Raw genomic sequence first — 25490 nt, forward strand, 5'->3', positions numbered from 1 at the left:
AAATATAGATAATCTTTACTACAAGAGGCAGCGAAGAAAGACGTTGCATCCTCATTAGATAAAGGTCACATGAATTGATTGACCTTACGACAGTAACATCATGTCTGGGACAAATGCAGAAAATAACTTTGTGTGTAAGCAACGGTTACACGGCTTAGTTTAAAGTACCATGACACCTACTGGGTCAAAAAAGTGAAAAACTGTTGCTAAAGAAGCAACTGTAGACCAGCTATAGGACCTGCCTAACACCTGTCTGCACAAAAGAAAGTCAATACTGCAGTGTGTAAATAAGATAAAGGTCAAAGTGCTTGAGGATTCAATAAACCAGTGTGTGGGAAGATATATAGAGAGAGTGCTGTAATCAAATACTGAAGCCACAGCAATCAGTCATATAGTTGTGTTAAGTGTGTTTTTGTGTTGTGCTACCTCTTTAGGGCCTTTTCTGACATCAACACTGACCTCCTCAGGACCAGTAGTTGGACGTGGACCTAATAACTGTTTACGTTTAGAGTTAAGATTTGAATTGTGGTTCTGGTTAAGGATAGGGATAACACTTTATCATTAGGCTGTCCACATGAATGGCAGTCAAGGTAGTGCCCTAAGCAGACTGAGCAAAACCTCTGTGTGTGTTTGAGCTCCCCTGTGTATCTTATGGCCCTTATGGTCCTGGCTCACCTTGGCACGACTTGGCACGACATGGCACGACATGGCACGACATGGCACGACATGGCACAGGTTGGTTTTCCATTACAAAAAAAAGTACCTACTCAACGTGGGCAGAGTCCTCACTGCACGGAGTGAGTGACTAGTGACTTGTAAAGCAGTTGTTTTCAGTGTAACTGAATCATTGGAATCAGTTCATTAAATCTATTTGTCAGGAGCACAGACTCTGACACAGTCACTGGACTGAAATACAGCAGCACGGTCTGTGATGCCGGCCGACCGGTCGCGATCAGCATTGCTGTCGCTAAAGACACCAGACTCCTCTGTTAAATATTGACATTTTAGACATTTCCCTGCTAATTGTTGGAGATTAACCCACATTTTTAGGATTGTCTCTTCCTGTGACGGCACTCTGACCAATCAGTGGCCGCCAAAAAGCACCTGGTACCAGGTACTGTGCTAGTGGAAACGCAACTTAACCGTGCCGAGGCGAGGCGAGCCGGGGGAAATACGCCATTTGGCTACAGGCAGGAGTCCCAGTGAATCTGCAGGTCTGAACTGTCCAGAAAGTCTGTGGAAAAGACACTAGGTGGCGTTTGGGGGCCCAATGGGTCCAGTGTAGGGCTCTCTTCACTGCTCTCTCTTCCCACAGTGAGGTCCAACCAATCCATACTATCCAGGACGTGCTCGTCCTCAGCTACCATGTCAAAGGTGTCCATGGGAGACGGCGGATTGTCCAGAATGCTGGGGGTGCACAGCATTTGGCTGTGGAGGTCATCGATCAAAGTCAACAGGCCTCCAGGCTCCACCCCCAGGAGAGGCTTACCTGTGGTGCTCTCAAGGAAGTCCTCCAGGCGTCCACTCCCACCGTTACTGAGGTGCTGCCTCTCCTCCTCGATGGTGTCAACCAGAGTCTGGAGCTGAGGCTGCGCCAAGGGAGTGGGCTGGGGGGTGTCACGGCCGTGTGGGATGGGGGAAGAAAGCAACAGCTGGAGCGGGGAGGGCGGAGGGGAGGAGTTTTGACTGAGATGGTCCAAAGGTGAGTTTGTCATTGGTTTGAAGGGGGATGAAATTCCTGTGTGGAGAAACACACGCGGCGCTCACAGTTTCAGCAAGAGAGCACAGTGTCATAAATCATTCTGAAAACAAACAGACAAGAAAATATTATTGCATCTTACCTCCCGTCTGCAAAATGATGTCAATAAAATCATCTTCATGCTCTGTATCCTAGGGATATACACAGAGAGACAGAGAGAGAGAGAGAGAGAACCTTAACATTTAAGTCTGAATATAAATTCATATACTGTCATATGCACTTAATACCACAAGGTTTGATGCATAAATTAACCCAAAAGATAATAAGGGGACAAAAATACAACACTATATAATGTTATTAGTGTGTAAAGTTCTTGATGAATTTATATCTTTTGTGCCATGACACTTCAGGACTTGCAGTGTATCGTACTTTGTTATCAGGTGACGAAGCAGCCGGAGACACAGGACTAAACAAGACGTCCAGACTCGAGCAGACCTCCTACAGGAAATAAATAAAAACAGAGTGAGAAATAGTAAACCAAACAAAACAAAACAACAAAAAAGGGTTGTTATTGACTTTCCAAGCACAGATTCTGGGAAATATAGAATTTTTCTTTATCCAAAGTCAACAAGACTTCCTCATCTTGAAGGCTCATCCATTCACTGGTGTCTCCTGTAAATCACTTACATTTGGAGAGGCGGGTGATGAGTTGTGAGCACTTTCTTGGTCCTTGAAGAAAGGCTGAATGCTGGGTGGTGCAGACAAACACTGAGCAGCGACCTGCTGTGTTTGGTCTGCAGATAACTGAAGACCTCCATCCTGTTTTTATGAAGGAGAGAAAAGAAATCCTCATCGTGGAACAGCACTTTGAAGCGGACATATTACTCTTTAGATCAAAATAAATCTCTGCTCACTGATAAGACTAATTATCTACATTGTGCTTTTGTTGCACTGAGTGTACAGTTTTTTTTTTATAGTAACATCCTTCACTGTTAAAAACTTTAATGGTCCCTAATTAAAGGTTTTGGCAGGTGCAGCACCACGAAACTCAAAAAAAACCCTGTATCAACACCTCTACTGCAATGTGTCAATGAATTATAGTGAATGTTTCCATTGTTTGCTCTATATCATTTGATCATCATCAAACAACGGCCCTCGTGAGATGTTGTACGGCCCGCAGCTTCAGTTTTATAATGTATTATTTATGGCCAGGGACAAAAAATCGGTTCAAACCCCACCTGTGACAGACAGCTATATGCACTCATCTCATATTATGTTATTTGACTCCAGATGTGGAAAGAAAGGCCATTTTTCTTTACATTTCTTCACTCCTGCGTGGCTTAGATTTGGTTTCATTTCCATTTAAGAATGATAATTGCGACAATGAAAATGACATTTTTATAAAACAGTGCATTTGTATGTAAATGTTACTGTTAAAAAAATGGCCCTCGTTAAAAAGGTTTGGACACCCCTGGTCTACAGCTTTATCCTCGGCGGGTCACTGGAGTCAGTCCCAGCTGACACAGGGAGACAGGTGTGGTAAACCCTAGACAAGTCGGCAGAGATGAACAACCATTCACGCTCACATTTACACCCACAGTGTCCAATTAACCTCTGCGTGTTGTTGACCTGTGAGAGGAAACTGGAGTAACCGGAGAAAACCAATGCACACGGGGAGAGAACATGCAAAGTCCATGCAGAAAGGCCTCGGTTCGAACCAAGACAAGAACCCGGGTCTTTTTACAACGAGGCAGCAACACTAGCCACTTCTCCGCCGTGATAACCCTTTATAATCTTTCCATTATTTTGACTATTCGAACTTTCCTTAGCATCTGATTTTTAACAAACATTTGAACTGTTTGAGAATTCATTTTTGCTTTTTGAAATGTTCATTCTAAATGTTTCTTGGTCTTTTTTTTTGTTGAATTTAGTGATATTCAGATGCTGTGGCTGATTTAATACACATATATATATATATACTATGCTTAACACATTTATTAGACCACTTGTCATAAAAAGGAGAAACTATAAATCTTTTAGAAATATTTCAAAAACTTTTTCAAAGATTTATAACTATAAATGTTATTGTTATTTACTTGGTAAATTACAAACTAAATTCACCATTTTTATACCCAAATTTGAGCTGGCTCACTGGGCTTCTTCTCTGAGAAGTCAGATATTAATCAAGCATAACATTCAACCACTGAAATTAAATTTTCTGTCCAGGAATGCAAGTAAATAACTATTATTTCTTGATTCAGATGTCAAATTATAATGTGCTTGTTTGTGCTTCAAGTATGCCAAACTATAAAGTGCTATCAAATTCATGGATAACAATAATTTACAATATTTTAGCATTAAAAATATGATTTTGGTTAAAGAGCTTCTACATACTGGTGTTTTAACCATTACAGACATAAAAACATAAAAACTGATATTTGATCATTACAAAAGCCTTACACTGGGTGGTGTTTTTTATTAAAAATCAGAAATTCTGCTGAGAGGCTCCAAGTCCACAGTCTTCCGTACCCCACCGTGGGTGTAGACGATCCCCCAGGATAACTGTCCACGGTTAAATAACCACTCCACACACACACTCTCTCTGCTCTAAACTTACTCTAAACCTAAGCTCACGACCAGCCCAGTACTTTTCAGAAGCAATGATTAAAAGATGGAGGAAAGACAGCTGACAAAAGCAATCTGTGCAGTCAGCATGAACCGCTCTACCAAATCTTGTCATTTTTTTAAGACAGGCTTTGCTCCAAATGTCTCTATTAGACACGAATGCAATTGAGTCCCTGTTCCTCCTCCATTAACCACATTAATCACATTAACGGAGGATGTCGTTTGAGTAATTAGCAAAGTGACAGACAGTCTTATCAAGGACTGTTGTATTTGTCATTCATTTCCACAGACTCAGTGGAGCGGTTCTCTTTCACACATGTCTCTGTCTCCCTATTTATGGAGTATTAACAGAGTGTACTCTAGAGTTGCACCGGGGATGGAAACCAATACAGCAGAGGTGAATGTGTCCAGATAATCCACAGACATGACCTTTTTTTTAAATCTTTCCAGAGGATGTGCAAACAATGTAGGATTATGCATCGCGCTATCATATTCTATTCATATATTTTACTATTTTCTACCCTTCAGCTACTGTAGAGTCTTGATTCACACCTCACCTTCAGGTTTTGTTGTTTCGTAACATCCAGGTGCATCCTGTGTTCAGACTGCTGAATATCAGCACTGAGACGATGGGCAGGGTTATGACCGAAGAGCTTGGCTGGAGTGGACTGTGCTCGCTGGTGAGAGATGGAACAAACAAAGAGTACTTATAATAGAAACATGACCATTTCATTTTGAGTTTTAATCAATCAGCCCGAGCACCTACAGGCTATTATACACACTTATCTGACACAACATCCTCTCCATCATGAATGATATTAGGAGAAGAGACGATGTTAACTCTAACGTGGCAACTGTTTAACTCGTGATTATACTATAAGTAAATTCAATATCTATTAAGCCAAATTCTTCAAAACTTGAGAAAGGACTTTTCAACACTTCAGAAAAGTTAAAAAATGAGAAGCAGTTTAGTGAGATTTAGATTTCTAACCTCTGGCTGTCCTTCTCTTTACAGGTATTTCTATGTTTGATTATATGCAGGATTATGTTCACATCTGTATAATCTACCTCACTTGTGTGCATTTGTTTAAGTCATTGCTTGTTCTATCTTGTTTATTCCTCTTTCTTAGTACACTTGACCAATAATAGATGATTTCAGACGACGTCGTTCCTTGCTTTAAAAACACTATGATTATACTACAGTATTATACGACCATTCAAAACACAATAAGATGTACATTCCAATTTGCATGACGTCTGGCTTCACACTTGGAGGTGAGATAATTTACCTGGAGAGTGACGTGACCGTTCGCTTTGCCCTCAGGTGGCTCTCTCCTATGGTTCTCAGTGACAGGATTGCCCAGTGTAATCAGGAAGTGGTTACCATTGCTGTCTGTGACCAAGGCTTGGGTGGAGTCGCTCTTAAAAAGAGGCAGGAAACAGCCGGCTGAGCCCGGCTGCTCTTTGATACAATCCTGAGATAAAAATGTACAAACGGACTTCAAGAGGAAGAATCTTGACTTTTGCACATTTTAACTTGTGTATGTGTCAATACCTGCATCCCAAAACAGTTTCAATAAAATGTCAGGGCTATTTTATCTTTCATGAGCAGGTTTTGTAAAGAGAATAACGCAGAACTCTGTCCTTACCTGTGGAGACTGTTGCTGCGCCAGCTTCTGTTTCTGTTGCATCACTACCTGCTGTTGCTTCAAATGCATCGTGGTCTGCATCTGGATTTGCTGCGGTGGCTGAAACGCGTGCTGCTGCTGCTGCTGCTGCTGCTGCTGCTGCTGTAAGAGTGTTTTTTGCTGTGTCGTCAGGATCTGTTGCTTCAGCTGCATCTGCTGCTGCAGGTGCTTGGACTGTTGATGCTTCTGCAGCTGTTTGAGCTGCTGCTTGTGAGATTTCTTCTTCCGCTGCTGCGAGAGCCTCTGCAGGTTCTGTTGATTCTCCAGTACGTGGTTAGTGTTCTGCATGTTCTGCTGTTGCTGCTGCTGCAGCAGGAGCTTCTGTATGGCCTGCTGCTGGACCAGCTGCAGCGTCTTCTGCTGGAGACAGTTGTGTCGTACGTGTTTCTTCTGTGGTTCGGCGTGTGGTCGAATCTGCTCCGGTGTCTCCTGAGTTTGAGGGTAAGTCTGTTGTAACTCCTGAGAGTCCAGTGGTTGCATAGTTTTCGCTGCCTCGGTGACCTCATGTTTGACATTAACCTTAGTGAAAATCGTGTCACTTGATAGAGACACATTTTGAGGGTGGGGTGAAGGATGACCAGAGGAGAGTGGGACACTAGGATGATCAGAGGGTTCTTGTTTTACTCTTACAAGAAGTACCGGCTCAGAAACTCGAGTTGCTCTCTTCCGTTGCTCCAGTTGCATCCTCAGCAGATCCACCAGCCTCTGACTCTGCCTCAGCATCCGGGTCAACTCCTGGATCTGCTTATCTTTCTCCTGCAGCATCCTGTCTTTGTCAATCGTCAGTAGTGGGGCTGTTGTCGTAGTGGTGGAGGCGCGGTTTGAGGCCAGGCAGTGTTTCTCCAGAGTCGCCGGCTTCAGTGAGAACGGGCACGGAGCAGGAGTGGAGCACGCGAGCTCGTCTTTAATGTTCACCGGCAGCTGAGCAGGTGAGCACGGCTGAAGACTCAGCTGGCTCAGAGGTGACCTCATCTAGACAGCGAGGAAGAAAATGAAAACATTCATCATCACAAGTAACCTCAAAAATGAATGAATAAACAAAAGGGCTTGATTCGGCGAGATATTCCAGTCATAATGTGCAATTGTACATTAAATTGAGTTGCGATTGACGTTTTATTTATAGTTTTGCTACATTACTAATATAATTAAAATACTGTATACTGTACTTCTTATATAAAGACACTACACTTCGTCTTTTTGTTTATTAGGATCCAAAATTCCGTTCATGTGTAGCTCTGTGCATCTGTTCTCGTAGGTGATACTTCTGATAAATGCAAGTAATAAATTATCTTTTTTTTAGCCGATAACTGAGAGAAAGAGAGTGACGCATTTCTACCACATTTGTTCTATTATTAAAGTGTAGAAAAATGGGTGTCGGGCTCTGATTTTACCATCTGTAGTTGTGTGATCTAAGTAAATGTATCACGATCTTTAATAGACTCTCAGTCCGCATGTTAAAGTGTTTCTCACAAAACTAACACTCTATGTAAAATGTGGCACATTTGATGCATCACAAATATTGAATTTTTCATGCAAAAGCTGATATTCCTCCTGTGTTTTTTACTTCTGGTGTCGCACAAGAATAATGTCAGTCACTCAGTCATCATCTACCACTTTATCCTCTACCAGAGGGTCGCGGGGGGATGCTGTGCCAATCTCAGCTACATCGGGCGATAGGCGGGGTTGGTTGACCCTGGACAGTCAAGAATAATGTAACGTGTCAAAATGAAATCAATTCCTACCATATCGCTCAAAGGATCGCTGTTAAAGCTGGTGTCTTCTGGACTGCTGGTGGCTGACGGGTGGTCAGAGAGGGTCAGGGGTGGGGTTGGTGGGGAGACCTTCACACTACAGTTCAACAGCTGCTGAGGAGTAGCTGTGAGTGTTGTAGTACAACGCACATCAGTCACACAGAGATTAACGGTGGGCGTTTTGACACAAATATCATTCAGTGTCTGTTGTTTGCTTCGATGGTTTGTTTCATACTTCTGAAAATCAACAGTGTTTTGATTCTGTGTAATCACAAAGAAATTGTCAGTCACCTGAGTGGCCTGTCAGAGAGGATGTCTGAAGGCACTGAAATGGTTGCTGTAGTGACACATTGTTGTTGTCGTTGTTGTTGCCTGCAGCAGCATTTTGTGAGGACCTTCCTGCTCCTTCAGACCCTGACCCTGTGGTACCCCCTGCTGTTGGAGAGGAGAAACTGTCACTGCCTCCATTCAGTTCCTGGTAAGTCCTCAGCCGCTCAATGAGGTCAGGTTTGGTGCCAGACACTGGCAAACTGCGGAGCTTCAGCTGCGACTTCAGTTCAACCACCTGACAGAGGACGGAGAAAAGAGACAAGCTGAGGACTGAAGGACAAGACTGAAAGGAAGGAGAGGTGCAGATGTGGGGATAAAGAAAACAAATGGGCAGGAAAACGACAACACAGAATAATCAGTCTCTCTCTCTAGAAAGTAAAACATCGAGGTATTATGGGGGCTAACCAATCTAACCTTCATCTCATCCAGGTTCAGAGGTAGAGACACTGGTTTGGTTCCATCTAAAGAAGGCAGACTTTGACTACTGTGACCGACAGAGGGGGCGGCGAGGGGCTGAGGCGGGGAGGAGGTGGTCCTGGAATTTGAAGAGGAAGTCGGCTGCTGATTCTCCTGAAGACTGTCGGGAAGAAAGGGAGAGTTGGGAAACGGAGAGAGATCTCGTCAGTCTTTATTACGGATAAATTCAGTTAAAACCTCTACATGGTCTTTATCTTTTGATAAACTGACAAACTCCTCACTCACTTGGGTGGTGCAGGCAGGATGGTGTGGTAGTTATACTGCTGCTGCTGCTGCTGCTGCTGCTGCTGCTGACTGAGGATCTGGAGCTGCAGGAAAAGCTGCTGCTGCTGCAGAATTTTGGCATAAGATGAGTCCAGATGGGGAAGAGGCTCTTTATCTCCCTTCTGGTCTGGCGGGATGTACTGATGGTACTTTAACTTCTTGATCTAAAATTCCAGACATTTACAACAGCACAGATGAGTATTTTAGCAGCGCATTGGTGATTATCATGGCTAATATTTGTGTCCTCCTCCAAGTGTTTCATCTGTAATAACTACCTTACCTAAGTATTTTATTTACAAGTCTAATGTGTTCACACACACTGACAAAACACAGACACAAAAATCTACCTTTGGTTTGTTGTCCTTGGATTTCTTGTGTTTTTGTCCAGAGCAATGAGAACTTGATTTAGGCAGCGACTGCAGAAAAAGAAAAAGAGTTATAGATTCCGAGAGTTTTCCCAAAACTCTAAACTTTTGGTTTTATACCAAGTGGTAAAAGTATTTTTTAGCTGCATTAAATAGTGGCAAAAGTGTAAGCATACATTCTAAATTCAAAATAAGCATTTATTTAGGGTCTAGGTTTTAGCTTCAATTCCATTACTGATGTAAAAATATTGCTTACAGCAGCTTTGGATCTGAGTATATCCGTATTATTTTATTTTATTATTATATTCTAGGATCACTTATTGTTTGATTGACTTCGAGAGACGTCACTTACGGTGATCTGAGAGGTGACGTGGATATTCTGGGCGGACGGTGTCACTGCTCCATTCGTCTGCTTCCATGGCGGGGAGGATCCAGAAAGCGAAGGCAGCAGAGGAGCTGAAGGAGGGACCTGAAGTAGATTACGAAGATTTAAACGTGCTGACTTGAGTGTCGCGATCATGTGAAGGCTTCACTTACAAGTCTAGCATAATAGCTACAACTATAATGATGACATTTTCAACTTCTCAGCTCCCAGCGGTAATGGCATTTGTACTCAGGTTTACAATCTCGCATCCATGATACATGACATGTCCGTCACGCTGCCATCTTCTCCCCCAGAGGAAAACCTACCTGTGAGGGAGAGGGGATGCTGCGCTCAGCCAGCGTCTCTGGTAGAGAGGGCAGAGGTCCCACACCCAGAGGCGAGTCCTGTCCTACTGGCTGTTCTGGAGACAGGCTGTCATTGCTGTCCTCGTCACATGATGAGTTTTCACCTGGAGCCTTTGGAAACTGGGTCTCTGGCAGAGGAGAGAGAGACAATAGAGAGATTATGGGTGGAGAGAAAGAAAGGACATTACTTCAATGACAAGTCACATAGTAAGTGTCAATCGACTATTCAGCCGTGGAGATGGATTGGCAAACTGTCGATGGAGCCTTTTTCAGCCGGTCTGAGCTGGGATTGGCTCCAGCGTCCCCTCAAAGAAGATGATTGGATGATCAAATATACTCTGAAGTGAAGTTTTCTTGAGCAAAAGGACAACACACATCTAACAAAGGACACATCATTTTCACAGAGAGATGAACATTGATTCTGGCCTTAAATAAGTAAAAGAACAAAGGACACTTTAATTATCAGGCAAGACCTGATATTAAAACTACAAAAACAGAAAAAAAACAATGCATGAAAGAACAGTACTCACAGTGCAAAATGTGTCATACTGAGATAAATGATAGAATTAACCTGGTTCCTTGTTGAGAAGTGTGATAGACATTGGGATAAATCAATGGACAATATAGAAAAAATTGACATAGTTTTATTAGTTAAGTCAATCAGGAAGTAAGAAGATGGCGAATAGCCACCGGGGGTGCAAAAAGAACTCCGTTGGAATAAAAGTCTATGGGAACATTTCTCACATAAGTCATTACATCAGTAAACATTCTCCATAAAAACAAATGAACTCAATTGCTAGTTTATGGTCTTCTACAATAAAACTTAGTGTCCATCCGTCGTCTACTGCTTTATCCACACCATGAGGGTCGCGGGTCACTGGAGCCGATCCCAGCTGACACAGGGCGAAAGGCGGGGCATGCAATTTAGAGCTGTTCCCATTTGGAGGAAAATAGGTGATTTAGTAGAGGACACATGAGTGACAGCTGGTGTCCTCCAGCCTGAATGTAGGTGACTGAACTTACAGTACAGAGGTGTCACCATCCAACAAGTATGAAGAAAACGGACGGGCGGACGAGCAGAATTTCAAATCTAAACTTCCGGCACCTTTGCCACGGAGCTGACGCTCTGTCCCTGTCAACAGCCCCAAAGTCTGCCAAAAATTATCACATGTGCGCGTTAATGCTCCTGTGACAGTGTGAAATACGACGACACGCTTCTCACACAGCGAGTTTCATCTCCAGTGTCTGCTCCAGAAATGTCACCCGCTGTGTTTATCCCCACACGGAGTGTGCAGAGCAACTTAAAAAAACTAAATAAACTTGTCTTGTTTGCATTCACATCAGGCCAGTGAGAGTCAGTGTATGTAGGATAAGATGACATCTTCTCTTTTGTCCGTGTTGCCGTCTGCATAAAGCCGAGCTTTATCTCCGTCATCGCCCGCATTCATCGATGCAACCACAGAAATCCAGCCAGCTCCTTCACACCAGATTTTAAGAGACAGATAGCATCTCTCTAAGGAATGTCATTACGATATGAATGTATTAGCTGTTCATTATGTCATAGTTCCTGTGCTACTAATGATACAAAATGTTTTGAGATAAAGCTTGAAATCCACACGTGAAAAACAAAACATTTTTCCCCCTTTGGGCTATAAAACATAATCTATTTATTACTATGCAGACGTATGAGTCCTCAGAGGGATTTAATAAGTGAAGGTACTTGCTGCTATGATCCCCCAGACGATGGAGTTTTTGCTGGTGGACGTGTGATATTAAATTACAGGAGGTAATATGGGCTGAAGCACACAGCGATGTAAACTCACCACTGGCCATTAATTGACCATCAGCAGGCAATGATGAAAAGACAACATGGGGCTGATTTAATACCCTCTGATCCAATAATGTGATGACTTCCCCCCATCGATGCACAGTTCTGCTGTGTGTGTGTGTGTGTGTGTGTCATAGTGTCCTGCTTCATGTGCTTGTATCTCTGTGACGCTCGTGTTCCCAGCACTCCCACAGTAAGGGGCAGAAATGTAATTGTTTCCTATGGCAATCTGACAGAGATGAATATCCACTGATGCAGTGCGTGATTGAATCCAAACAATCCTCCCTTCACACACCAATCTACCCTACTGTCTCAGATTTCTTCCCCTAATGAGTGACAAGATAGATATGTAATAATTGATCTCACATTTTGTAATTCCTTAATTCCAAAGTTTGTTTTTCTTCTAATGACTTAATTAATGAGTAACTAGACAGTGTGCAGTGTTATTCTTAGGTTTAAGTTAGTTATTACCGTTCCTTTGTTTCATATAATATGTAATTTCTGAGGAAATAGTTTGAAATCAGTTTCATTACTTGAAATGAAGGTTACAAACCGAGAACAATTACACAAGTCTTCAGTTAGCAGGTAACGTAACAGATAATGTCTAACCTGTCACAGCAGTGGCCTTTTGAGCCATGAACACTGAGTTGTGTGACATGCTGTTGTGTATGTATTAAATGCAAACACACACAAACACACACAAATAACTGTGTGTGTGTGTGTGAGTGGGCACATGATGAAAGCTGGAGGAGGGGGTCAGGAGGGACTTCCTGTCAAGAGCCTCAAACTGTGGGTGTGTTATGATATATAATACATTGGAATTTGATTATGTTTTATTATATTTTATCATAACAATATTATGTTCTCCTTCTGTTGTATTCGGTAAATCACTAAACAGTGAGAAAAGATAAGTCTTCAGAAGTTTTTGTTTTTTTTAAATTGGTCTGGGGTCTGGGCAGCACTCACATATTAGAAACGGCTCTATCCCCCTCAGTGTTTAAGTAAGGTAAGCGGCCGCCATGCCATTAAGACATTTACAAACAAATGATAACATTTTAAAATAAATCAGGGACTGATATTCTCTCTGCATTCCTTACCTGCCAGAACAAAAACTGTATTTTACTGTAACTTGAAAGAAGTAATGCCAAACTACTGTTATTTTTAAGTAGTATTTTTCATACAGTATATTGGTATTATTTAGCAGTTATTTTTGTGTATTAATACTATACTTTTATTGTTACTTAATAATATTTAATTACAGTGCATTACTGAAATGTAGACAACACTTCATACTGTTTGAAACTGTATATATCTCACTTTTCTGAAGTAGCCACACCTATAGTTATCAAAGCACACAAAAGTACAACAATATACTTTTAATTATCAATGTTAAAACCTGTGAAATGACAATTACGCAAGTTTCAAATATGTACAGTTGACCGTGAACACCTGGAAATAACGTAATCTGGAGTGGTGTTCACTCTTGATTTGATTCAACATCAAAAATATACAGCAACTTTTTTTCCCACGAGGATATAAAGCACTAAACAAAGCTAAAGAGCTCTGGTAAGAGACAGAGGGTAAGACACAAGAATAAATAAAGCGAGTGTGCGCTGAAGAGAAGCACGGTTGAAACTCCAGTAATGAAGGTCAACAGGTTTATCACATGAGCTGTTGAAACGGAGAGCATGTCACAAACAGATGGAGCCTGAAGATAGATTTAATTACTATCCATCATTATTTATATTGTGGCTCCACCAGATAGAAGTAATTGCGAGAGGAGTTAATTGTAGTTCTGCTGAAAGTTTCAAGAAAAACTCTTGACGTGATGAATGATTCATCTATTTTAGACAGCATGTGAATGAAGTCAGTGTTTCCGTTAGAACTTGCTTCTGTGCTCAGTCCCAAAATGCATGCGTACGAGAGATCCACAATGGCAATGAGAGGAAATGATAAAATATAACACGAGGACAGCTATTCTCATGTATTCTGCTCATTAAAAGGATGAGGAAAATTCCATGACTCAAAACCTGAGAAGTCACAACACTCGCAAGCTTAAAAACAGCTGGCGTCATTTGCGGTTCGCGGTTTGAAGCCTGGTTCGTTCTTGGCAGGTGCAGCACTTACTTACCGATGGCCTGTTTAATGCTGGAGTGAACAGGCAGGATGTTTTTGTGGACCAGCTCCATGGGCCCGGGTCGGTGGGAGATCTTAACGTTCAAGTCATCAGCGAGGCGAGCTTTCTTTAGCTGCAGCTGCTTGGCCTGCAGTGATGGCTCCGCTGACGTATCTGGAAGCAGTCACAATTACCAATGGTCAGTTACATTTTCAACAATCAACAACATGCTGATGTCATTCCAGTCTGTTGACTTTTTACTCTTAAATCCTTCCTCTATAGGTAGTCCTCAGTCTGGAGAATGCAATTATATCATGTTGACATTTTGGCATCATTTCTTTTCACACTAGCACTGCATCCCATTTGACCTTTTTATTATGCCGTTTTATATTTTAATTACTTTTAGCTAACGGCGCAAAATAGTTTTTGACCCATTCATTTCAGCTCTTATTATTTATGATCCATCTCTATCCATTAGACCTTTGTCATACGTTCGCCATTCCGTGTCTGCAGACCACACATTTCCAAATGTGTGGAAACGGCCACAGTTCCATTCATGCTAAAATGAGGGTCCATGTCACCTGTATAGTGTTCCAGGCATGCGTATTCAATCTCACATAACATTCCACTACTGGTTATTTCTTGCTGCAAGTTCACCCTATTATGTAATAATAAATATGTACATATATGTATATGTATATGTATGTGTATATATATATATATATATATATATATATATATATATATATGTGTGTGTGTATATATACTGTATATATGTATATATATATATACATATATACACATACATATATATATGTTTTTGATTTACAGTAAATGAACGTTCACACTTCTTGTGTTTAACTGCAGGTAGTGGACTGTGGAGATCTACATCAACAGGCAGCTTCAGATGTTTACTGCCATTTGGTAATAAATCAAGCCCCCAGTGCAAAAAGGTGCCTGACGTTTCCTTCCTTTGGTTGCTGCTATTTTAATGCCACAGTGTCTCTAACAGTTCCTGTTCCCATTCTTTAAAACATAAGGAGATCGGTGGAACAGACATTCCACCGATCTCAGGCACTTTTTTGGAAACTGCTACACCACGGAAGAAGCAAAATGAATAGTAGCTTAATTAGTTATGGTTTAACCCACGATAAGTGTTCTTCTTGGCCATACTGTAAACAGAAGAGTGGTCGCTACAGGTTTACTGTGTGTTTCCCAGGTGCAGAACCAAACAAAGTAAAGCAGCGTTTATTCTGCTCCTCACCTGTGGAAGAAAACTTCCTGAACACCTGAGGTCTACTTAAGACTGTCAGCTCATTAAAATCAGGCCTGAAAACATGAGGGTTTCCAGCAGCTTTTTCTTAGTTATAAGTTCATTCTTGTCTTTTAAATGCACTTTTTTATTGGCAAATCACACTCTTATCTCTCATGATTTTAAAGACTATTTTCATTTTGATTTTTGATTTTAATGGCTTGCTTTTATGTCTAGCACTTTGAGTTGCCCGGGCCACACTGTGGTGTAGTGGTTAGCACTCTCGCCTTGCAGCGAGAAGGCCCGGGTTCGATCCCCGGTTGGAACAAGGGCCTTTCTGCATGGAGTTTGCATGTTCTCCCCGTGTGTGCGTGGGTTCTCTCCGGGTTCTCCGGCTTCCTCCCACAGTCCAAAAACATGCAATGTGGGGATTAGGTAAATTGGACACTCTAAATTGACCATAGGAGTGAGTGTGAGAGTGAATGGTTGTTTGTCTCTAGCTGTGTGTGGCCCTGCGATGGACTGGCGAACTGTCCAGGGTGTACCCTGCCTATCGCCCGATGTAGCTGAGATTGGCACAGCACCCCCCGCGACCCTCTGGTGGAGGATAAAGCGGTTAGATGATGACTGAGTGACTGACTTTGAGTTGCCCTGTGTATGAATAGTACTATGCAAAAAACTTGCCTTGCCTTGCCTTGCCTTGCCTTGCCTTGCCTTGCCTTGCCTTGCCTTGCCTTGCCTTGCCTTGCTGGTGGCTTTGGTAAAGTTAGGCTCTTGCCCGAAGTACATATAAAAGGCTCATTCCATAGTATTTTTATTCCAAAGCAATGATCCACTTATACAAATATAGTATATTAAATTTCCTTCTCTTTATGTTACACACTGAACCTTTAACAAGTGAAGGTGGCTGCAGTGAACGCCTCACCAGTGAAAATACTATGCAAATGTGTCACTGTCTTAATACTCAGAACACACACACAAACACACACACACACACACACACACACACACACACACACACACACACACACACACACACACACACACACACACACAGAGCGAAGGGCTACAGATACACATTAGTGGTGTGACTAGATAAGCAAACCTGAGGCAGGACTGCTGGTACCTGCTCAAGCCTCAGTTCACGTCGCTGAGCACTGTCACACTGCTGGTACACACTCACTCTAACTAACCCTGGGGACGTCAACCCTCGATGACCTCTCACCCACAAGAACCTGTCTGTCAGTCAGCAACACAAGGAACGGTAAAGTAATATTTTGGGGAAAGACGGATGGATGAATGAGAACCGAGTAAGGTTTTGAAAGTAGGAGCTAAAATAGAGAAAAAGCCAGAAATAGATGGGAAGACGGTGCAGAATCGGGAAATGGTTTGAGGGAAGAGAGAGAGGAGAAAAATGGGACAAGGAAATGCAGAATGGAATTAAGTCAGAGAGAGAAAATAACCTTTTGTGTGCATGAGCTGTCCCTTAAGTCATGGTCAATGCAAGAATGACAATTTGCAGATGGAAATGATCATACTGCCAGCACTCAAGTTGGATTTTGGGCATTGTACTGTAAGTGTCAAGGATTTTTTCAAATCCTTTTTTAAAAAAAGTTCATCATAATTCTGACAATGTCAAAGGTCAAATTGAACATACTACACATTGTTTTAGTGCACAACTGCTTTCAAATTAACATTTTGCTTTTCATAGACTGAGAAGAAGCCTTGTATTAGTGTGTTATATTTATAAAAGCATAACATATTAATACCCCCGGGGGCCCTGATGCTGATATTTTCACAAATATGTTATTTATCCTGATATTCTAAAGGGCCCTGAAGCCAAATAATGCTGGCTATGTTAGAGTATGTGATCTGTCTTAATTGGTCTCCTTAATCATACACCACGGTTTATGTTATTCACCCCTTATATCTGAAAGGAGCCCTTCAGCCAAATAACACTGGTTATTATGTGATGTCTTCTGTTAAATAACGTCTTTCCACTGGCCCATAATCCATCCCAGTGTGTCACCATGTTACTACAAACCAGTCAGGGATGGTGTTGAATTGAAACAAAACAGAATTATTCCAGAGAAAGACTTGAGTAAAGGAGAGGAAAAGTCCTTGTTAAAATGCCACATAAAGTAAAGATAAAGTAAACCCACAACCGACTGGGTGAACTTCGGTCAAAATAGCAAAGAACATCATCTTTTCTAATTTTATTTTTATTTCTAATAAAATAAAACAAAAATGATTTTTGTTTTTATTTTGAACTATTTCAAAGAGCAGTCATGCCATCAAGATGGCAACTGTTGTTTTGTCACCTGCCGCGTCTCACCATATCACGGACATTCTCACCTCTGCGACCAGTTTTACTTCACTCTGTCACATTCACAGCTTATAGAAACAGGCAGCTACAAACCTCAGCCAACACATGCTCACTCTTCCTGTGCGACTCTCAAGTTCAACCTCTGCCTCTTTAAAAGCTGAGACAAGATGATGTTGTTTGCTATTTTGACCGAAGTTCACCCAGAAGTCAATTTAGGGTTGCTATTAAACTAAATACACACACTTCTGTTGCGCGAATAAACTGCAAGCATTGACTTCTCCTTCTTTTCTTTATTTTTAAGTCACATTTCCAAATCCCTAGTTGATGAATTCAATTTTTCTGAATTTAAATTTTAATGCCAACCAGATGAGGTGTGAGCCACGCTCATTATTGGTGCTGCCTGCCCGTATACAATAAAACAGCAAGAGCTGGTGGAAAATAGCACGTTTATGATTGTCGTAACAGAGCAGTGAGGTAAAAGCACAACTTGTGCGCTTGCATAATTATGTCAAATTCAAAATAAAAATGCTGTGTGATCAAATATGAACTTCACTAGTGCTGTTGTATTTAAGTGAGAGCTGAAGACATCATGCCATTACTAATGTTGATTTTAAAGGTCATCATTTCTCAGCCACTCTCAAAATTCTATTGAACTGATCTAACGGAGAGTTAACTGATGTCGGCTCACATCAGATAAGAAGCAGTTCACGGATGTTTGTGATGCCAGTTAAAGACTGACCTTGCTTCACCTTACTCTGCAGACTGAAACCGACGTCTGTGAGGAGACAATGTCACCGTCTTAACCACAGAAACTGTTTTGTGGCACAAAATGAGATGAATTGCCGAAGTGAGACATTCTCACAGGCAGTGATAGTGCTGAGTGTGTAGAAAAAAACCTGTTTCAATCTCCTCTCCATGGAGGTTATATGTTCAGTTTCCTGCTCAAACATATTTGAAAGGTTTGATTTATCTCTAATTCATCTTTTGATTTATCTTATCTGCATTGTTTCTTAGCCTAACCTCAACAGCAGTGGCAGTATAGCTGGTCTTTGAAACAGGTGAAGCTCATTTCAGGCCCGGTTATTTACACAGAAAGTCTGTCCACCACTCTGCCCCCAAACAACTGGAACAAGGAAATGCTCTAATAGTGTTATTTACAGTCTATGATTTGTACAAACGGAAATGGGTCTATATTGCCCAGCAAAATAACACACAAATGGGCTGATGTTTGTCTCTAGACATCGCAGGCAAAAATCCACATGGGACTGAGACAGAAACTCGGGCTAAAACACAAATTTATTGGTAAATTAAAAAAAAATCTATAAAAGACTTTTGTGTTTCCACATATTAGGTGTTTTTATTTATTTATTTATTTTGTTTATGTTTTGGTGAGTCAAACTCCACTATGATGGTTAATAAAGTGGTATTATAAAAAAAAATATATAATAATATGCAACCACAAAAAATAAAATCATTCATAATTATTTTTTCAGCAAAAAAACAAATAAAATCCCTTTTACTATTATCAGATGAGAAGAGAAATGATGTAATAGTGAAATGGCCTGTTGGGTTTGTGTAACGCTAGCTATGTCACATTTACCTTCTTTGAAAGGTCTAATGTGTCAGTTAAATATAATTTGGAGCTGTGATTCTTTATTTAGTAACTATCTGAGTTAAAATAATGTTTAAGGACAGGCAAACAGCATACGTTATGACCAAAACTAATGAATTCTTGGAGTAAACTAAAATATGAATCGGGATCTTGAGGTCTACTCACGTGGCATGATTCCCTGGTTGATCAGCTCTTCTCTGGTCCTTCTCTGTTGCAGCTTCAGCTGGAGAACTGAACACCAAGACAGACACAGGAAAAAAAGATGAAACATTCATGAATGAATCAGCGTCACAATACATCAACCCTTCTGTCAGTTACCCGTCACAGAAAGCCAAACAAGAAGTGACACTGCTCATGACTTGGAGGCAAGTTTAAAAAAAAGAACCATCCAATAAAAATGCATGTGAATAAAAAGTATTGAAGTAATAAAGTTTCAGGGATAGTGGAGGTTTTTATTTACCCTGCTGGGGGTCGAATGTCTGGTCCTCCGTGAGAATGTACACAAAAGTTATGTCGCACACTACAAAGGGAGGAGAAACAGAAACACCAGCAGTTTCCTGTTTCAAGTATATGATTAAATAGCACTCGCACGTTGCTGATACAGTCACACTTCATTACTGCAGAGATATAACATTTCAGAAAGAGAGAGGAGCGTTGAATCCAACTTTAATTACCCTGCTTTTTATTCATTTTAATTATTTACACCACGAGTGCACTGTGAATGCATTTTCTAAGTCCAAAAAAAACACGTTTCAGCACAAAAACCATCACTGAACTCTTAAAGGTAACTGGCATTTGCATTTTATGGTTGTGAGGCAGCAAAAAGACATCCAATTTAATCTGAATTACTAATTTCCTTTCAAGAAAAATTCAAAAAAAACTCTGAGAACTAGATTTCCCCCGCTCTATCTGGGTCATGAAATCAGCATTGAAGTGTTGCTTCACACATGAAAGAACGCCGTATGACAACCTGCAGTTATTATATTAGCACACATCAGAGCTGTGGCTGAGGTGCTGCAGAGTTTAAACGATTATAGTCTGAATTTACTGCTCTCAAGTGAAGTCATTTCCCCTAATGACGTTCAAAACATAGCTCATCTTTCTTCAACACGGCGTTCCTGTAACACGGGGCAGAGACCCCACACAGTGTCACTCGATCAGCAAGTTCATAAAGGCATTTAAAGCATTAATACACACACACACATCTTCAAACACCTGTCAGCTACAATAATAAAACGTGCAACTGGTTCACATTTTATGCCAGAGCAGAGTGTGTGTCTGCATCCTGTTCTAAAAGAGTACATTAACCATTTTTGCTGTCATTTAAAACTCACTATCAATAATTCTCCACGACAAAAACACACTGATCATCAACAACATTCAAACCAATCATTTGTATTTTGTTTTTTTCCAATGTTGTAAACAAATAATGAGTTCGATTACTATTATACCTCATATATTACAGTCGTATGTGATCTAAAATGCTTCACTGACCCTTTGAGCTTATTTGGGAGCAACACAACACTGATATCTTTCCGTCCCTGTAAGTTTGATATGGATAATATTTTTAATCATTTATACCAGGGATCAGCAAGTAAACATGGTTGAGGGCCAGTTTGTTTTGTAAGCAACTGAATATTGGGCCAAAACATGGTATCTTCATCAGGCAAAAGTGCCTTAAACTAACAATAATGGGGACGTGTCTTTAATCAGCAGCTTGTTACGAAGACAAATGCGTGTGAGATACGTACTAGCACTGTTAATATTTATATTTTTATGTTTCAAAGCAATTCAGTTTAGGTTAAATCTCGGAACTCGATATGAATTTTTTTGTGTCCGATACAGATACCGATACTGATATCGCAAACTTGACCCGATACTGTCGTTTTAGACCATTTATGAATGTATGAAGCTGTTAACAACACATATGTGCTGAGTCATTTCAAAGACATAATCCTCCAACTGTGTAACAAATATTATTCTCCCAAAAAGAGGAAATAAACAGCCCAAAATGCTTTTGCTGTATTTTATTTACATTTTTACTGTACATAGTAAAGCATGCAATTTGGATAATATTGGATTTTACATTTTTACCTGTCCCCTATTGGATCCAGTGATTTTGAGCAGTATTGGACCGATACTGACCAATACTGATTCTCTGCTTTCTACATGCTCAGTGCTGGGAGGTACAGTGTGATGTTGAATGATGAGAACCAAGCTCTAAAGTTGGTTGGAGTTGGTTGATCATTTTTTTTCATGTTACAGCACTAACAGATCAGTATCTTGTTCTCTTCCTTCTTCTGCACATCAAAGCTGAAGGCAGGGTGACGACCCAGTTCCTGTCTTTACTGACAAACTTCACCCGAAAATACCTTTGAATAAAATATAAATATGGAAAAACATGAGAGTAATTTGTGTGCGTTCAGGTGATTGAGAATTGTCTATATTTTTTGTCAACTGTGGTGGAAATGAGAACAGCCTCCGTGACAGAATCTGCAGACAGCCCCCGTGTGTGTGTGTGTGTGCGTGTGTGTGAGTCTTATAAGCACATTCCTTTGATTTCTGCAATGAGGACATGGCTGACGCAGGATGGTGCAGTTTCATGCCTTGGCAGCAGAAACAAACGATTTGACTCGCCGCTCCAGGCAAGAAGACAAACAAAAGTGACGCTAACACATCCACTCATGACGAGCATGGAAAATATTTGCAAACACACACAAACATGCACCGGTCTGGAGTGCACACATTCATATCTCCATCCACTTACAGACCACATAGTAGTAGTATTATTATTATAAATATACAATCATGAATCATGCCCACATTCACTATGCACTCAAATAGACACACAAACAAAACACTTGTTTTCGAGGCAAATGATGTGTGCCAATAGATGACAGGCAAGTGATGCAACGTGCTGATGCACAACCTATTCTGGGAAAGTGAGCTCTTTGCTTTGAATGTGACTGTGTCGCACACTCAGTGGCAGTTTAAAGCAAACGAAGAATGACACAAGTCTACAATACACGACGTATAAAGATGCAACATGACTCAGATTACTACAGAGTGTAAACAAAATGACGTAAACACTGTGGCGGGGCACCTCTTGTGTGAGGCTGAAGCGATAAGTCAACAATTAAGATACCTATGCAGCCACTTTAGATGCTATACATTACCATTCACACACTGATCACGACGCAGTGTGATGCAATAAGTTTGATAAATAATAGCACAGATTTTTTTTTTTTAAATAAGTCTATTTCCATACTTCTCATATGACATCTTTAAAGTTGTGTATCTATTACCACAAGGTGGCAGCACCAGCAAGCAATTAATAGACCACATGCATTTTTTCAAATTTGTGAGTTTTCTTGAATGCATCATTAGTAGCTTTAAAAAAAAGCCCTAATCATTAGCATGGGTTTGGTTAGTGGACTGCATGTGTGTTTGCAGATGTAATTAAAATTTCTGAGGGTTGCTGAATGCACCTCTACGCTCAGCATGTTGTGGATGCTACTCTCAATAACTCACGGCTTTGTTTCATGGAGTCTTTTAATTGAGGGAAAAGCACATACACACACAGCAAAAGTGGCCTTTAAATGAGCGAATATAGCCACTGACCCATCATTTGTGCTAGGTGTGTTACTGGCCAGGAAAAACCATGACTGTGGAGCTTTCCATGCAGGGCGATGATTTGTTTCTGCACATGACGAACAGGGGCAGAACACCGATCGACCGCTATCGGAGCCAGGCTCCGCCAACATCGATAGGCTGTAAAACGTCTGATTGGATTTGTTTAATTGGCTGAAACAATAAATCTGTCATCCTGTCATCATCACATATTGGACACGTATTAAGCTGCAAATAAATTACTCTCCAGCTCCAAGTGAACATCAACCTTATTATTTTAATTATGTGCAACATACCAGACATAACATGTCACGGGTATTGTATGAATTGGTTTGTTATGTACAGTGCTTTAGTTCTGGTACATAAATTATCAAGATCTTCATTTTTCATTCTTCAGGTTAGTCCTTCATTCCTCATATTTACTGCATCTCTCAGCAACAGGTGGTTTTGCTAGTCTTCTTGTGGTGAGGAGCAAACATGATGTCAAGTGTCATCTTTCAAAACTCTGCCTCAAGTACAATTTAAAACACTTAGTGTAACCTCAGACCCATGTGCATTTGCATGTTAGCTTCATTTTTCTACCGTCCCACTTTAAAACGTATTATTACTGGCTCTGCGATTTAACTACTTTACCATCCTCATGCATTAGCTGTCCATTTTTCACGCTGTAAAAGCCTAATTACTGGACTTAGCGTTCTCTGTTTTCTTCCCCTGACTTATCGTTCCTCCTCCCTCTCCCCCTTTCTCCGCTGCTCAGTTTTCTATTTGTGTCGACGTCGTAACTGCTTTTGAATTGAATCCCTCTGGACGAGTCACGTGAGTTAAAAGGATCATTACTGTAAATTGCTGACCCAAAAGAGCATGCTCGCCTCATGCACTGGAAAGAAAGAAAGAAAGAAAGAAAGAAAGAAAGAAAGAAAGAAAGAAAGAAGTTGCTTTTAGTAGGACAAATGTTGTTGCTTATTAACAGCAGTGTTTTTAGAAAAACATGCGGGCCACATGGTAGTCTAAGGGACTACCACAGTCCAAGACCGTCCCAAGTTTAGATCCTGGTTTGACTGAAATGCTTTCCGTGTGTTTGCATGTTCTCACCATATGTGCTTAGGTTCTCTCTCTGGATGGATGGATGGATGGATGAAAAATATCCACTGGTTATTCAAATACTGGTAGACCTATAGTCATCACATATTCGTAAGACTTATTCTCCTTCCTGCCAAAAACCTAATGCTATGTGTGCTTTATAAGTTCGAGCTAGTTTTCAAAGTTGAAGTTAAGCATTCTCTCTCTCTGTGAAAGCATGTTCTAAAAATCAACACTTCAGACTTTTATTTACCAGGCACCTCTTCCACTACACTGTAATCTACACACATCCAAACAAACCCAGATGAGGAGTGTCAGGTTAAATTAAAGTTCTTAATAAAACAAAAGAATGACAAGAATGGAATTTAAACATTTGAGGGGTTGGATGCTCTGAAAGTCTTCTAGGGTTTGCGGACATCTTTGATCTCGCGTTAATCAGTCTCTATCTATCGGTGCAAAATCCTCTGTGATTAAGTCGATGGGTTGAGTTCATGTGCTCACTGCAAAGTGTGTGCACCCACACTGGCTGAGACCCAACTGTAGTCCTCTGCTATTCGCAGAGAATTTGATCCACTTAACACCTCGGCTCAGAAAATAAACCTGGAGGACACTGAAGATACTTTACACTAAAACAGTCACTGGAGTTGCAATATCATTTTTTTTAATGGACAAAAACAAACATCACCTGAGGGTGCCTTTAGCAAGTTATTGCATTTTTGCTTTAAAGCTGTGTAAATGTTAAATAAAAACAAGTGTCTGTTACATTCAAACCACTGCAGGACTGTAACGATTATTCCATGAATCGATTATTCATTTAAACTTCAACTATTCTATTAATCAATTCATCGGTTTGATTAAATTGTTTGTATTTATACACACACATATATATATATATATATATATATATATATATATATGTATATATATATATATATACATATATATACATATATATACATATATATATGTATATAGTGCTTTTCTTGTCTTGATGCCATCAGGAGCCAAGGACACATCGGCATGTAGACGAGCTGAGCAGGGAATCAAACCCACAAACTTTAAGTTGAAAGATGACTCTCTTAGCTTTCGGATTTTTCAACTTCTTAAATATGAATTTTTTCAGGTTTCTTTGCTCCGTGTAACAAAGAAATCAGTAACACTGAATCATTTTCAGTTTTGTGGACAAAACAAGACATTCGAGAACGTCATCATTTCCAAGTTTGATCAATTCTTCTTGCCTCTAAACCCCTGTGCTGCCACTGCATACACGCAAAAGCTCCCTCAGTCAGGTTGACAGAGCCCATGTTTATATGTAGGACGCAAAGAGAAAGAAACAAAGGCAGAATAATAACATCAACAACAACAACATCACCAGGAGTTACGCGCCACAGCATCACATCCATTTTAAAAGTACTGCGTGTGTGAACGTGTGGTTATATAACCGATCATGTGCACACGCATCCCACCTTGTCTGAGACTCTGACAGGCCTGGCGCTTTAGCTGGAACCGTATGGCTCTCTCATCCTTGTTGGTGCTGATTGGCTGAGGCCTGAAAGGGGTGGGGTCAATGCCAACACAGGGCAGGTGTTTCAGCATGGCAAGTGACACCAAACTATTGTTCTGAACGAGACACCCGAGAATTGGAAAAAAATGAGAGCAAGACGCCGATGGTCAGCTCCAGCTGTCACCAGTCTGGACATCCACGAAAGCGGCGCAAA

At 40.8% G+C, this 25490-nt stretch overlaps 1 protein-coding gene across 1 annotated transcript in view; it reads right to left on the bottom strand.

The window, feature by feature from the left end:
- Positions 1-1126: 1126 nt before the first annotated feature.
- Positions 1127-25490, bottom strand: part of LOC122785447 (myocardin-related transcription factor A-like) — a 32865-nt gene continuing 8501 nt past the window's right edge. The window contains exons 3-18 of the mRNA XM_044051237.1: positions 19228-19293; positions 13888-14046; positions 9890-10056; positions 9552-9668; positions 9182-9250; positions 8796-8998; positions 8508-8670; positions 8055-8328; positions 7755-7888; positions 5974-6984; positions 5614-5799; positions 4882-5001; positions 2387-2518; positions 2129-2197; positions 1842-1890; positions 1127-1738 (exon numbers count right to left, since the gene is read on the bottom strand). Of these exons, the coding sequence (XP_043907172.1) occupies positions 1185-1738; positions 1842-1890; positions 2129-2197; positions 2387-2518; positions 4882-5001; positions 5614-5799; positions 5974-6984; positions 7755-7888; positions 8055-8328; positions 8508-8670; positions 8796-8998; positions 9182-9250; positions 9552-9668; positions 9890-10056; positions 13888-14046; positions 19228-19293 (3473 nt within the window). The 3' untranslated portion in view covers positions 1127-1184. The remainder of the gene's footprint in view (positions 1739-1841; positions 1891-2128; positions 2198-2386; positions 2519-4881; positions 5002-5613; positions 5800-5973; positions 6985-7754; positions 7889-8054; positions 8329-8507; positions 8671-8795; positions 8999-9181; positions 9251-9551; positions 9669-9889; positions 10057-13887; positions 14047-19227; positions 19294-25490) is intronic.

Source organism: Solea senegalensis, linkage group LG19 (genome assembly GCF_019176455.1).
Source record: "Solea senegalensis isolate Sse05_10M linkage group LG19, IFAPA_SoseM_1, whole genome shotgun sequence".
In the NCBI taxonomy this organism is placed as follows: Eukaryota; Metazoa; Chordata; class Actinopteri; order Pleuronectiformes; family Soleidae; genus Solea; species Solea senegalensis.